This window comes from Polyodon spathula, chromosome 9 (genome assembly GCF_017654505.1).
Source record: "Polyodon spathula isolate WHYD16114869_AA chromosome 9, ASM1765450v1, whole genome shotgun sequence".
Classification (NCBI taxonomy): Eukaryota; Metazoa; Chordata; class Actinopteri; order Acipenseriformes; family Polyodontidae; genus Polyodon; species Polyodon spathula.
In genome coordinates, this window is record NC_054542.1 from 8628767 (window position 1) to 8642050 (window position 13284).

At 44.2% G+C, this 13284-nt stretch overlaps 1 protein-coding gene across 1 annotated transcript; it reads left to right on the forward strand.

Annotated features, from left to right (window-relative positions):
* Positions 1–291: 291 nt before the first annotated feature.
* zgc:153372 (uncharacterized protein LOC767695 homolog) lies at positions 292–12748 on the forward strand. Its single transcript, XM_041258674.1, has 11 exons — positions 292–1283; positions 1974–2104; positions 3050–3200; positions 4323–4459; positions 4796–4865; positions 5684–5765; positions 6232–6363; positions 6827–6969; positions 7169–7291; positions 8225–8702; positions 12674–12748. Exons 1-10 carry the CDS (start codon positions 1251–1253, stop codon positions 8330–8332), a joined length of 1110 nt encoding a protein of 369 aa, XP_041114608.1. The 5' UTR covers positions 292–1250; the 3' UTR covers positions 8333–8702; positions 12674–12748.
* The last annotated feature ends 536 nt before the right edge of the window (positions 12749–13284 follow it).

Below are 13284 nucleotides of genomic sequence, written 5' to 3' on the forward strand. Positions count from 1 at the left end.
CACCTGCTGGCTCAGCCTGGGAGATGGATGGCTTATCTTCATGTGTTTTAAAGGATTATTATAAGTGTGTCTGCAGTGGATCAAGTATCTGTAGATATTTGCAGTGCAAAGAATATGAAAAAGTATTTTCTTGACAATGGCGCCCTCTGCTGGCAAGTAGTAGTTCTGTTTTAATAAAGAATAATGAAAAGACCCTCATAACCAGCTCTGAGGAGCGCAGCTCTTACTGGCATCGCTACCCTACCCACCTATCTGTGACAGCTGTGTATCACCTGCTTCAGGAGGGGCTTCAATCCCAGCAAGCAGCATCCTGACTGGAGTTATTGTCATGGTCTCTATCCCAGGGTACTCATCATATACAAGGGAGCGGTCATACACCTTATTACGATGATCGGTTCGAGGAAAAACTAAATAAACAGCAGTGACGTACAGAGAAGCCGGGGCATGTTCGATTTTTTAATTTAGCAATGTGTGCGCCACCGCGTTAGAATATCAGTGCTGTGGTATAGTGTACATGCAAATTAAACACAGAGGGGATGTTTTTACTTGATTCTATTGATTTGCTTGTTTTATTTAGTTTGTGGGATTGCGGCATTACTGCACGTCCCTTTATATATGTGTTAAATAGTGTCACCGTTTGCAAAATGTCCCGTCTTCTCGAGCATAAAACAACTTGACAAGTAAAACCTAGTCTGATTGGTTTAATGAAAACAGCCCTAGTGTCAACAGGCACAGTGATTTAGCAGTCCAGCACTGTCCTTGCAAAACGCTTAGTAACAATATGCGAATTATATAAAGGCAAAAACGAGTGTGTGAAGCATGTAACTGGGAAACGCGTCCGCTCAGCGAGACCGGACAGACAGGCTACTGTACTGTAAAAGTTAGCAGGCTTCTTTTCATACTGATAGCACGCAATCGCTGTGTTTTACTGCTGTGCTTTCACCATATTACCGCAATACACTTTTATAACGCGTATAAAGTGCTGTGTGGCAATTTATAAAAACTCGTCTTTTTCAGTCTCTACTAGTTGAGACTGGAGACATCTACCATCACTGCCTTTGCAAGTTATAAAAACCTAGTCTTTTTTTCATTCTCTACTAGTTGAGACTGGAGACATCTACTTTGCAAGTTATAAAAACCTCGTCGTTTTTTAGTTTCTGCTAGTTGAGACTGACAACTACCACCACTGTCTTTGCAAATTCTACAAATTGTACAGTCTGGAATCCTGCTCAGATTAAACGCGCAGCAGCATGGACAGTGCGGCGGTGCACCACAATGTTAAGGTATAGTACGAGGAAAGTGACGAATAACAATATCAGTAGAGGAACTGTAGAGGGCTTTCATTGAAATGGCTTTTATACTGTCAATACGCTTTTGTATTCGTTTCTTTGAATGTATTTTAACACACGGTATTTCGTTTTTGCTTTAAAAATCACAGTTTTGTTCTTTACAGTAATTGTTGCAGTCGACTTTGATTGGGTTATATAAACATGCATGAGTAAAAATAAAACGAAAATATATGAGATGAGGGAGGTGCCTGTCATTTTGTATGAAAAGTGGTAGCCTGCAGCATGGTACAGTAAGCACGGTTCCATTTGAAGTGGCGACGAGCGAAGCAAACAGGCCATTATTCCAAAGGGCAATCGCAGACATGCTTCCCTCATGATAGTGAGCCGCTTCCTGTTGTAGTTCTCCCATTGCTGCACTGTTCTTTACCATGGCTTGCTTTTAATATGCTTCACCTTACCTGAATGGGATTTACAATGCGTTTTCTATACTTCATTACACTATGCTACGCTTTTACTATGGGAAATGTGATAACCTGTGATGTGTGTGTGTGTGTGTGTGTGTGTGTGTGTATATATATATATATATATATATATATATATATATATATATATATATATATATATATATATATATATATATAAATATAAAATCAGAGTTAAACAAAACCCTTTATTTTCCTTCAGAATTACTATGGAAAACGTTTGCAGAAGTCTGAAGACCTGCAAAGCAATGCTTCTTGTAGCAGAGGGTGCCGGCCCATGCCTGACAGTGCCAGAGAGGCTCTCAAACTGGTCCACCCAGATGTCTGCTCACGGTACTGTATGAGAGTCCAGAGAGTGTGGGGCATATAGCAACACGATTCAAAAGAAACGTTTATTTCATTCAAACAGGCGCCTTTGCGGTCGTTCGGAGGACAGGAGGCACTGTACTATCCCAGTGTTCAAATAGAAAATATGTGTCATAGTTTTGAAACCATACACATCAGAAACTGGTGTCAAAACTGGGCTGTTGTCTCTCTTCTCTGCTTGAGATCACACATAATCAGGGGTTCAGATAACTTGGATCATTAGGTCCTCAAGTGAGTCCCAGCAGACATGGTTTGATACTCGCCACAATGAGGGGTCATCATCCAGTCGCTGTCTCTCCCCCCCCTCCTCCTGCCACAGCTCGCACCATTGGGGTGTCAGAGACCACCACAGTAGTTTCGAAATGTTTAAGTAGGAGTCCGGCTTGCTGGTTATTACAGTGTTTCACAAATCATCACTCATTCTCTATTCATTCTCTCCTTGCAGCCCTGGGGGTTCAAAAGCAAAGCCCCAAACACGTTGTCCCTTTATTAGTGTCGTTGAACACGTTAGCTTGACGGCACAACAGTATTTATAGAAGGATGTAACTGAGGGCAAAAAATATATAATTTTAATTAAGATGGTTAAGTGCATTTTGTTTTTCATTTAAATTCACATTTAAAAGTACCAGCTTTCAAACATCGACAATTCCTCTCACCCCCACTCAATTTGGTATTTGGGCTGTGGGCTGGTGGTCCCGGAGAGTCTGGAGGGCTGTAAGAATGCATCGTGTTTAAAGCGTGCAGTCTGTCCTCAGTGAAGGCTCTCTCTGAACTGGCCTGTCCTGTCGCAGGTATTTCGGCTGTGGGCTGGTGGTCCCGGAGAGTCTGGAGGGCTGTAAGAATGCATCGTGTTTAAAGCGTGCAGTCTGTCCTCAGTGAAGGCTCTCTCTGAACTGGCCTGTCCTGTCGCAGGTATTTCGGCTGTGGGCTGGTGGTCCCGGAGAGTCTGGAGGGCTGTAAGGTCCTGGATTTGGGTAGTGGCTCAGGACGAGACTGCTACATCCTCAGCAAACTGGTGGGGCAGACTGGCCATGTGACAGGAGTGGACATGACCGCTGAAATGGTGAACACCATGTTACAGTACAGACCCAGAGCATTTGCCACATTGAGGGCTCGATGCTCAAGGCTGTTTCCTCCAAAAACACCATTAGCAGGATGTGTTTATAAAGTAATAACACGCCCAATAGCAAGCCAGAAATAAAACAACCCAGACTTGCAAACAATCTTGAGTTGTTTCTTATCCATTTTAAGCCGAGGAAACAAGAAGACCCTTTTTCAGGAACAGTGGTTTGAAACCTGGTTCCAGGGGACCGGGAGACCTAGTTTGTATCAAACCCCAAGTCTCCCCTGGTGTGCTGTGCAGTGGCCTGAAACCTAGTCTTCTGAAACCAAGTTCCACGCCACAAAGTAGCTGTGCGTTCCCTCAGAGTTGAAAATTGTGTTTTTTTCCCCCCATCTGATAAAAATAATGCCAATGATGATTTGGAGTAAGTAGCTTTGGAGAATCTGGTCCAGGACATAGAGACATGCTTGTATTAGCTGATAGAAGTGTGTTCATCTACTCAACAGATTGACTGTGTTTGATTAGCTGATAGAAGTGTGTTCAAGTTCTCAGCAGATTGACTGTGTTTGATTAGCTGATGCGTTCAAGTTCTCAGCAGGTTGACTGTGTTTGATTAGCTGATAGAAGTGCGTTCAAGTTCTCAGCAGGTTGACTGTGTTTGATTAGCTGATAGAAGTGTGTTCAAGTTCTCAGCAGGTTGACTGTGTTTGATTAGCTGATAGAAGTGCGTTCAAGTTCTCAGCAGATTGACTGTGTTTGATTAGCTGATAGAAGTGTGTTCAAGTTCTCAGCAGATTGACTGTGTTTGATTAGCTGATAGAAGTGCGTTCAAGTTCTCAGCAGGTTGACTGTGTTTGATTAGCTGATAGAAGTGCGTTCAAGTTCTCAGCAGGTTGACTGTGTTTGATTAGCTGATAGAAGTGCGTTCAAGTTCTCAGCAGGTTGACTGTGTTTGATTAGCTGATAGAAGTGCGTTCAAGTTCTCAGCAGGTTGACTGTGTTTGATTAGCTGATAGAAGTGCGTTCAAGTTCTCAGCAGGTTGACTGTGTTTGATTAGCTGATAGAAGTGTGTTCAAGTTCTCAGCAGGTTGTCTGTGTTTGTTTTCATCCTTACCCTTTAGATCTTGACATCACGCAGATATCTCCAGTACCACCAGGAGAAGTTTGGATTTGAGAAAGCGAATACTGATTTTGTTCAAGGCTATCTGGAGAGCCTGGGAGAGGCTGGCATCCAGAGTGACAGCTGTGATGTCCTGATGTAAGTGTAACAGGAGGAGGCTGAGCGCAGAGTCTCAACCACTGTACAAAACACAGCCAGGCTTCTGCCAAAAAGCTGTCTCCGAAATGGGTGGGCGCAGTCGGGTCAGTTTTCTGCAGTGTTAAAACGTGGTGGTCAGTATGGTCAGGTGGTCAGTATGGTCAGTATGGGCAGGTGGTTGCGGTTTACCAGCCCTCTGCAAAATAAGATTGAATGGGCCCAACTGGACTGTGTTAATAATGCTTAGTTTATTTCCACAGCTGTGTTATTAAACTTGTGAACTCTGTGGATTTGGAATAAAAGCTTGTAACAGGAGCCTCTGTCTTTCTGTTTCAGCTCAAACTGTGTAATATGTCTGTGTCCTGACAAGAGAGCCGTCCTTCAGGAAGCACATCGGGTTCTCAAGGTCATTTTATTCCTCCTTCCTTCTGGCTGTGTCACTGCTGCCTGCCTGTGTTGGGGCTGCCCTATAGGAGAGCGTTCAGAAGTGTGCTATTCAGAAGTGTGGCATTCAGCCATTGCGGGTCAGCTGAATGAACATGGAAACACAGGACCAGGGCAGCTCAGATTGACAGCTGAATGAACATGGAAACACAGGACCAGGGCAGCTCAGATTGACAGCTGAATGAACATGGAAACACAGGACCAGGGCAGCTCAGATTGACAGCTGAATGAACATGGAAACACAGGACCAGGGCAGCTCAGATTGACAGCTGAATGAACATGGAAACACAGGACCAGGGCAGCTCAGATTGACAGCTGAATGAACATGGAAACACAGGACCAGGGCAGCTCAGATTGACAGCTGAATGAACATGGAAACACAGGACCAGGGCAGCTCAGATTGACAGCTGAATGAACATGGAAACACAGGACCAGGGCAGCTCAGATTGACAGCTGAATGAACATGGAAACATAGGGTCAGCCATGTCTACAGAGAAGGTCACAACGCTCTGGGCTGCAGAGAGAGCACATGTCTGACACCGTCAGCACAGAGAAGAGAAGCACACGCTCGCCAGCATCTGCTTCACACTGACTTTCACAGCTCCCAGTGCGCTCTCAATGCAAGAGATCGAAATGTTATATTAGTAAAAGTAAAAAAAGATGGTTGTTTCATGAAACATTTTACAAAATAATAATAATAATAATAAATACATGTATTTTAATGTAAATAAAAACCTTGATGTCTAAAGTTTTTTTTTTTGTTTTGTTTTTTTTTTTCAGGATGGTGGAGAATTTTATTTCAGCGACTTGTACTCCAGCAAGGCTGTACCTGAAAGTTTAAAACAGGATCCAGTTGTGTGGGGTAATCAGGCTCCTCATCCTCCTCGTCACCTTTGTGATCGCTTGCACACCACACTGTAGATTCATTTCCTGAGCGTTGGGTACCGGGTCCCCCAGCGTGATCTTCCTGTGCTGCTCATAGTGAATCGAGAGTCTCTCGTTCCCTTCCTGTGTCTTGGGGGGGGGGTCCTGTTAGACTTGGTGTGGATGCTCTTCCTGTGCTTCACTTCCTGTTAGACTTGGTGTGGATGCTCTTCCTGTGCTTCACTTCCTGTTAGACTTGGTGTGGATGCTCTTCCTGTGCTTCACTTCCTGTTAGACTTGGTGTGGATGCTCTTCCTGTGCTTCACTTCCTGTTAGACTTGGTGTGGATGCTCTTCCTGTGCTTCACTTCCTGTTAGACTTGGTGTGGATGCTCTTCCTGTGCTTCACTTCCTGTTAGACTTGGTGTGCACGCTTGGTGATTTGCTTGTGTTTCCTTGTTACAGGAGAGGGAATGGGAGGGGCCCTCTACTGGAAGGATTTGATTTCCGTGGTGAAGGAGCTGGGGTTCAGCACACCATACCTGGTTACTGCAAGCAAGATCTTGGTCCACAACTGTGAAATTCTGAAAAAAACAGGCATGTTCACGTCAGACTCCACAGCATGATTTAATACAAGCCCCTCTTCAAGCATGCGTGTGATCCAGGCTCTAAAACACCACATACCCTGCAGCTTCATTCTCAGCAATCACCCAGATAGGGAGCTCTGGGACTTGATTGGTCCTCAAATGATTCCAAAGATCCCCATGTTTCTTCTTTTGTGCATTACTTTATTTCAGTTTGTATTACAGTACAGTGATTGCTTTAAAAGACAGTGATGGCTATAGACTCCGTAGCAGTGATTGTAGCTGCACTGTCAGCGTTCTCAAAGTCTGGCTGTCTGCAAGTGCACTAGGAAACAATGCAGGGATAAACTAATATTTCTTGGTAAAACCAAAACCTGGACTGTTTGGGGTTGAGGACCAGTACAGGATTCAACATGAATTGGAATTACTTGACCCTAAAAACACCACAATCATATTCTTTTATTATATTTTTTCAGGGGATATCGCTTATGCTTCTGGGACTTACCGTTTCTTCAAGTTGCCCAAGAGCAGACCTAACAAGAGAGCAGTGGTGACTTACAGAGGAACGATCCCTGACTGTGCAGAGCAGCTGGACTTCGACGCCGTCCACGTGTTTAAAGTAAAGCAGCGCTCCCAGGAGCAGATCAGTCCCTTTCTCTGTGCATCTTAGTTTCAGTTTGCAAGCTGTAGAACGGGTTTTAACTCGGGTCATGATGTTGAAACACACACCATACCTCACCTGCACAGTACAGTGCATTGTGATTACCAGGGGGGATTTTCATTCTAGATTTGTATCTTTTTTTTTTTCTTTCTTGCAGAAAGGTGAAGCTGTGTCAGTCGATGCAGAGATGGCTGCTGTTCTGCAATGCTCTCGCTTTGCTCCTCATTTCACTATTCAGAGCTCTGATATCACAAGTGCTGGTGAGGAGGAGACTCAGCAGGTAAGGGCTTTGCTCCTCATTTCACTGTTCAGAGCTCTGATATCACAAGTGCTGGTGAGGAGGAGACTCAGCAGGTAAGGGCTTTGCTCCTCATTTCACTGTTCAGAGCTCTGATATCACAAGTGCTGGTGAGTGAGGGGGAGACTCAGCAGGTAAGGGCTTTGCTCCTCATTTCACTGTTCAGAGCTCTGATATCACAAGTGCTGGTGAGGGGGAGACTCAGCAGGTAAGGGCTTTGCTCCTCATTTCACTGTTCAGAGCTCTGATATCACAAGTGCTGGTGAGGGGGAGACTCAGCAGGTAAGGGTGTATTTTATGGCCTCTTTAATCGTATCACAGCCCCCTATTGCTTTAGACAATCCAATCAAGGTAAAAGTATAGAAGCTCAAGTCAGGGAGTCAAACGTTTTGGCCAGCTGCCTTCAGCTTGTCCTGTTATAACAGACACTTCCCTCACAAAAAAAACACCACCTGTGTCTTTTGATTCTCTGCTCGGAGTTTGATGTTGTTTTTCTCACAGAATATTAAACTCATGCTGTAGTTTTCAAACTTAGTGATACAGAAGTGAGGGAGACAAACATCACATAGTTTTATGAAGGGCAAGTTGTCAGATATCATGTTGAGTTATCAAGACCTATGTTTCTTTTTTAAGCCAACTGTTGGCCAAAACAGGCCTTATATGACATCCTTTATGAGGAGTGACTAACATTTACCTGGTTGAGTTTAAGGGTCTCATTTTTATTATTTAACCTTTTAACCTGCACCCGCCTGTACTATAAGGCATGTGTGTATATTGGCCTATTTGGAGATTATTATTATTATCCATTGAATGACATGTAGCCCTATCGCAAGAGGCAATATTGAGTATCTCTTTTAGTTTTAGCTGTAGATGTATAGATATATAAAACCCATCTTTTCTTCTTTGTTTCTACAGTATTGCCACCTCGACCCCTTCCTCCTTGCTGATAGGCTGGGTTCATCAGTTCAGAAGAGTTCCAAGCCCGGGCCGTGTGACAAGAAGGAAGGGGCGGGCGCTCCCTGAGAAGCACCCACATCGCTTCACACAACATGTCCTGTGCCTGTTTTAAAGCCCAATACGGCTCACATGCATTATACTGTAAATTGCATTCCAGATTTGCCTCATGAATTGATTCGTACCGCTGCTGCCTTACTGAAGAGGTGTTATTATACAAGCCTATGTGAAGATACAATAGGGAGCAAGCTTCATAGAAACATGACACAGTGGTCTGTGTCCACGCAGCATGGGCATGTCTCAGGGCTGACGTGATTCACCTGGACTCTGCTCCTTCTCTAAACTCAAGTAAAAAAAACAGTCTGCACAGTTCTTAGAAATGCTGATTGCTACAAAAGTGAAGCACTTCCCCAGGTGATACACTAGACTGCTGCCACAGGTTTGTTTCTAGAATAATGATACTAATAATACTATATCCAGCGTGCTGGGTTGTGGAGACGGCTCCTATAGAAGGTAATGAATTAATGCAGCAGCTATAACAGTAGAAAACTGAGTACTGAACACCAACCCAAGACACACTGTGGGTGTAATGTGTAAAATATTGAGATGTACAATATACCCCCTTTGCTTTAACGAGGTTATTTATTTATGTATTTGTTTTTCCATTTACAAAAGCCCACCCTTCCCTGACTCGCCCCCCCCCCCATGTGCTCATCAGTTGTGCAATGAGTGATTTGTAAGTCTTCGTCAGTGACGCGTGCGCAGCCGGCGCCTGTATCCCGATTCTGAACGAAGCCTGCATAGACCCGAGCAGCGGATCACAGAAAGGCTGTTGTATTGATGGGATTCATGTAGTTTTGGTCCCTCCTGGATGGCCCATGGGTCCCGGCGATGCGCGCATGAACAGGGAGGCGTCTGAAATATTGTCATTCTTTTCGTTTCACTGATCGCGTTTTTTTTTTTTTTTTTAAATTTGGTTCTTCTTTTTAACCCGGCCATGACTGTGGAGCAGAATGTCCTTCAGCAGCACTCGCAAAAGGTATTTTTTTGTTTGCTTGGTAAATGTTTATTTCGAAGCTGGCATTGGAGGGAGAGGTTGTGCGACTCTGACCGGGAGGGGAAACTGATCTCCGGCGCTGTTTCTAATCGAGTCCCGGGCTCTGCAGGTCTTTCTGCCTTATTCTCTACGACCCGCGGGTCCTTTAATAACAGGTCTGTTACCCTTTCGTATTGGAACTGCGGACTACACTGTATTTACTACAGCATCTTTAAAAAAAAAAAACGCAGCGATATAAAATTAAAAACACGAAGACCTGTCAAATCCAGGCTACAGCAGAGTAAACGAACAGCAGTGATAGCATACGGGTGGCGGTGCATTGTCGATACCGCTATCCGTTAGTGATCAGCGATACCAGCGCGTTGTTTAATCCTGCAGCGCTGGCGAGGTTGCCTGTGTTGTGTGATTTGGAGCAGGGGGGCGGGGTTACGCATGCATGGTGCAGGCAGTCTAACACGGTGCGCTTCTATACAGTAAGAAGCACAAACTGCTCTTGGTGCGTCTCTGTTTGTGTAAAGTGTAGTAGAAGTCGAGCACTGTGCACATTCTGAAATGCCCCGCGTTTGTCCAATACTGCCAATTGCATAAATCACTAGCGAGGCGAGTGGATTTAGTCGCAGGGAATGGGCTGTGACCGGTGCGATACACACAAACGCAATGCCTCGTGTAAGCCTGACAGAACTACCCAAACAAGCAGGCCATTACTGAGAACATTGGAAGCGAAATGTTGCATGTGCAGCATTGACGTCCTCCGCCAAGGGCATCTCCAGGGGAATTAGTGAAAGGGCTGGGTTATAGCCGACTCTCCCAGCTGGACAGTGGCTTCGTTCCTGCTTCCATACAAAGATTGGCATTGCAAAGCGCAATGTCCCTGGGACTGGAGTCCCAGGCAGGGCGCACTTGATTTTTAGAGTACAGCCAGGGGCCTACACTCTCTGTCCGAGATGATAGACCGCTTTCATGTCACGGGTTAGATGTTTTTACATTTTTTGAAGACCGCATCACAGTCTCTACTTAGTCTGCTGCGCGTATGGACCTGACGTGTTGGTTTGTTAGATGCAGGGGCGGGGCCTGGAGAGACACGTCATTAGGCATCATGGGTCTCAAAGTTTCTATCAACAAGAAAGAAAAAAAAAATGTAAATGAGACTTTTCCTGTAGGCTATCTGCAATGATGCCATAAAGTTATCTAGAATAATGCTGCAAGATTTATACTGAATTCTGATTACAACCAGCACCACTGTACTCTCTATGACAGTTTAGGGGGGCTCAGTCTGGAGAATAGAAGGCTCTGTCAGTTCTTGTGTTCCGTTTATACAGTGTTCACTGGAAGTGCTCCACGTTACCGTACCTCTCTGTAAGAGACATGTAACTCTGTCTATGCACTAAGATCAAATCCCTGCTTTTAAAAACCCTACACTGAGATCTAGCACGGGCCAGCATGCCTTTGTATATCAAGCATCGCATCTCTGGAGCTCCTTGCCTTGGAACAGAAAAACAGCTTCTTCTTCACAATACCTTTTTAAGCCACTCATTTATTTTATTTGAAATCCGAGCAGGGTTGCAAAACTTGTAGGTCCTGACTGTGACCAGGGTCATGTAAATAGGATTTGTTATGCTTTTATTTTCTATTACTTTTTTTTATGATTGTTTTGTGTGTTTTAGTCCTGTTTGAATGATTTAACTACTTTTGCCATTGATTTTATAATGTTATGCCAGGACCCCCTTGTAATGAGATGTATAGCTCAAGGGTTCTATCCTGGTTAAATTAATCCATTTGAATTTGATCTTATCCCTCTGATAAAGTCGAGATGGCTGGTGATTCCTTTAGTTTGATCCAGTACGTTGGGAGGTCAGCTGTGAAGATAATATTGTTTGCTGTAACAGTCGTCTAAGGCAGGCTGTTATTTTACTTCAATAACTCAGACAAAGAGTTAAGGAGAGAGAAAAAACCGCACAAGGTTTGCTGTTTGTTTTTCCTCGGATCAGAACTGTTGTGCCAGCTGCCCCAGGTTTAAAGTCCACAGTTAGCTTGTTTCATTGAGTCTGGCGGAAGGAGCTGATTGTTAGAGTGCATTTCAAGGGGTTACACTGGCAAGACTGCTTGTTCATCACTAGCAATCTTTACACTACCAGCCTGTGCACATAATTCAAGAGACTGGATATACTGTGGCAAGACTCTGCTTGAGCATCATTAGCACATCTTCACACGATTCAAGAGACTGGATATACTGTGGCAAAACTGCTTGAGCATCACTAGCACATCTTCACACGATTCAAGAGACTGGATATACTGTGGCAAAACTGCTTGAGCATCACTAGCACATCTTCACACGATTCAAGAGACTGGATATACTGTGGCAAAACTGCTTGAGCATCACTAGCACATCTTCACACGATTCAAGAGACTGGATATACTGTGGCAAAACTGCTTGAGCATCACTAGCACATCTTCACACGATTCAAGAGACTTCATATACTGTGGCAAAACTGCTTGAGCATCACTAGCACATCTTCACACGATTCAAGAGACTGGATATACTGTGGCAAGACTCTGCTTGTTCAACACTAGCACATCTGTATTCTACCAGCCTGTGCCCATGATTCAAGGGGCTAGAATAGTGTAATTCTTGTATTGTTCTGAGCATCTTCACCTTCCTGTGTTTAATTATGTCTGGTATCTATGAGCCAGCACTGTAAACAAGTGCAGTTATCAGACAAGTCCCTTGTATTTCTTCAATCAAAGTGCTAAAGCGCTACGAACCAGAAAACAAAATGGCTTAAATTCAGGCAGGTTTCTTTAATTGGTTCTTTAGTGTTTAGAAAATGAAGTTTAGGAAAGATATGGGTGGGAGCCTGATGGGTGATGAGTGTTGGACAAATACAAAGTCAGCTTTTAAATGGCCAAAACAAATGCATGCCTCTGCCAAACCCTATGAAGTGAACTGTTGGGAAAGCACGTGTTGGTGTGTCATGAACTGGAGCGTGTGCAGAGCAGCTGGGATTGTGTGACACAATGTGTAACATTCTGCAGCAGCTCTTCTAAAAGTGTACCACAGTGTGTTTGCAGCTGTACCATGCCTTCCCCATGGTATACTACAGCATGCATTTAGTTCAGCACAGTTTTCCTTGTTTTTTAATATGCTTTGCCACACCTCTGTGCTTTACATGCTTTCACTGTGCTTTATTACACTTTGCTGTGCTTTTACTGTGGGAAACCTTTGTAAAGGAGGGTAGCACAATTATTTGGCCTTCGCTTCTGCAGAGTTGGTCTGTGGACTTAATGGTCCATGCACAATGTGCAAGCATGTACACTAAGAACATTGAGGATATTGCATTTCTTTCTCTTTGCAGCATCAACAGACACTACTAAACCAGTTAAGAGAAGTCACTGGAACCACAGATACCCAGTTGTTACAGCAGGCCTTGCAGGTACAGTGCTCTGTGAAAATATAGATCACATGTATGTAGAAAGGCTGTTGCTGCACACTACAGTGTCTATGCAGGGATGGAAATAAGACTGCTATTGCATAGCAGTTTCACCCATTCCAGGTTTTACTAGGAGCTTGATCAGCCCCAATGTACAGGTAACAAGCTCAGGAGTGTCTTATTAAACTCCTAGTAAAACCAGGAATGTAGTAACACTGCTGTGCAATGGGGGTCTTATTTCCATCCCTCGTCTGTACACTTTCTGCACTGGCCTTTATTTCCCCTGCAGGGATGTGCATGACAGCCTGCAGGGCTGGCTACAGTATTTCACACCTGCAGCAGTCAACATCTCGAGAACCAGTCCTCCAGTTGTGATGAAACTCGACCAGGACATTAATTAGAATCCAGTTCTTGGGAGCATCCAAATCAGGCACAAGGTCGATGCAGGATTTCTGTCTGTTATCTCAGCAACTGTTTGCACACATTTGGTCACAGTTTGCATTGGTTATTACACATCTGTGAGCTCAGTCCTTGCA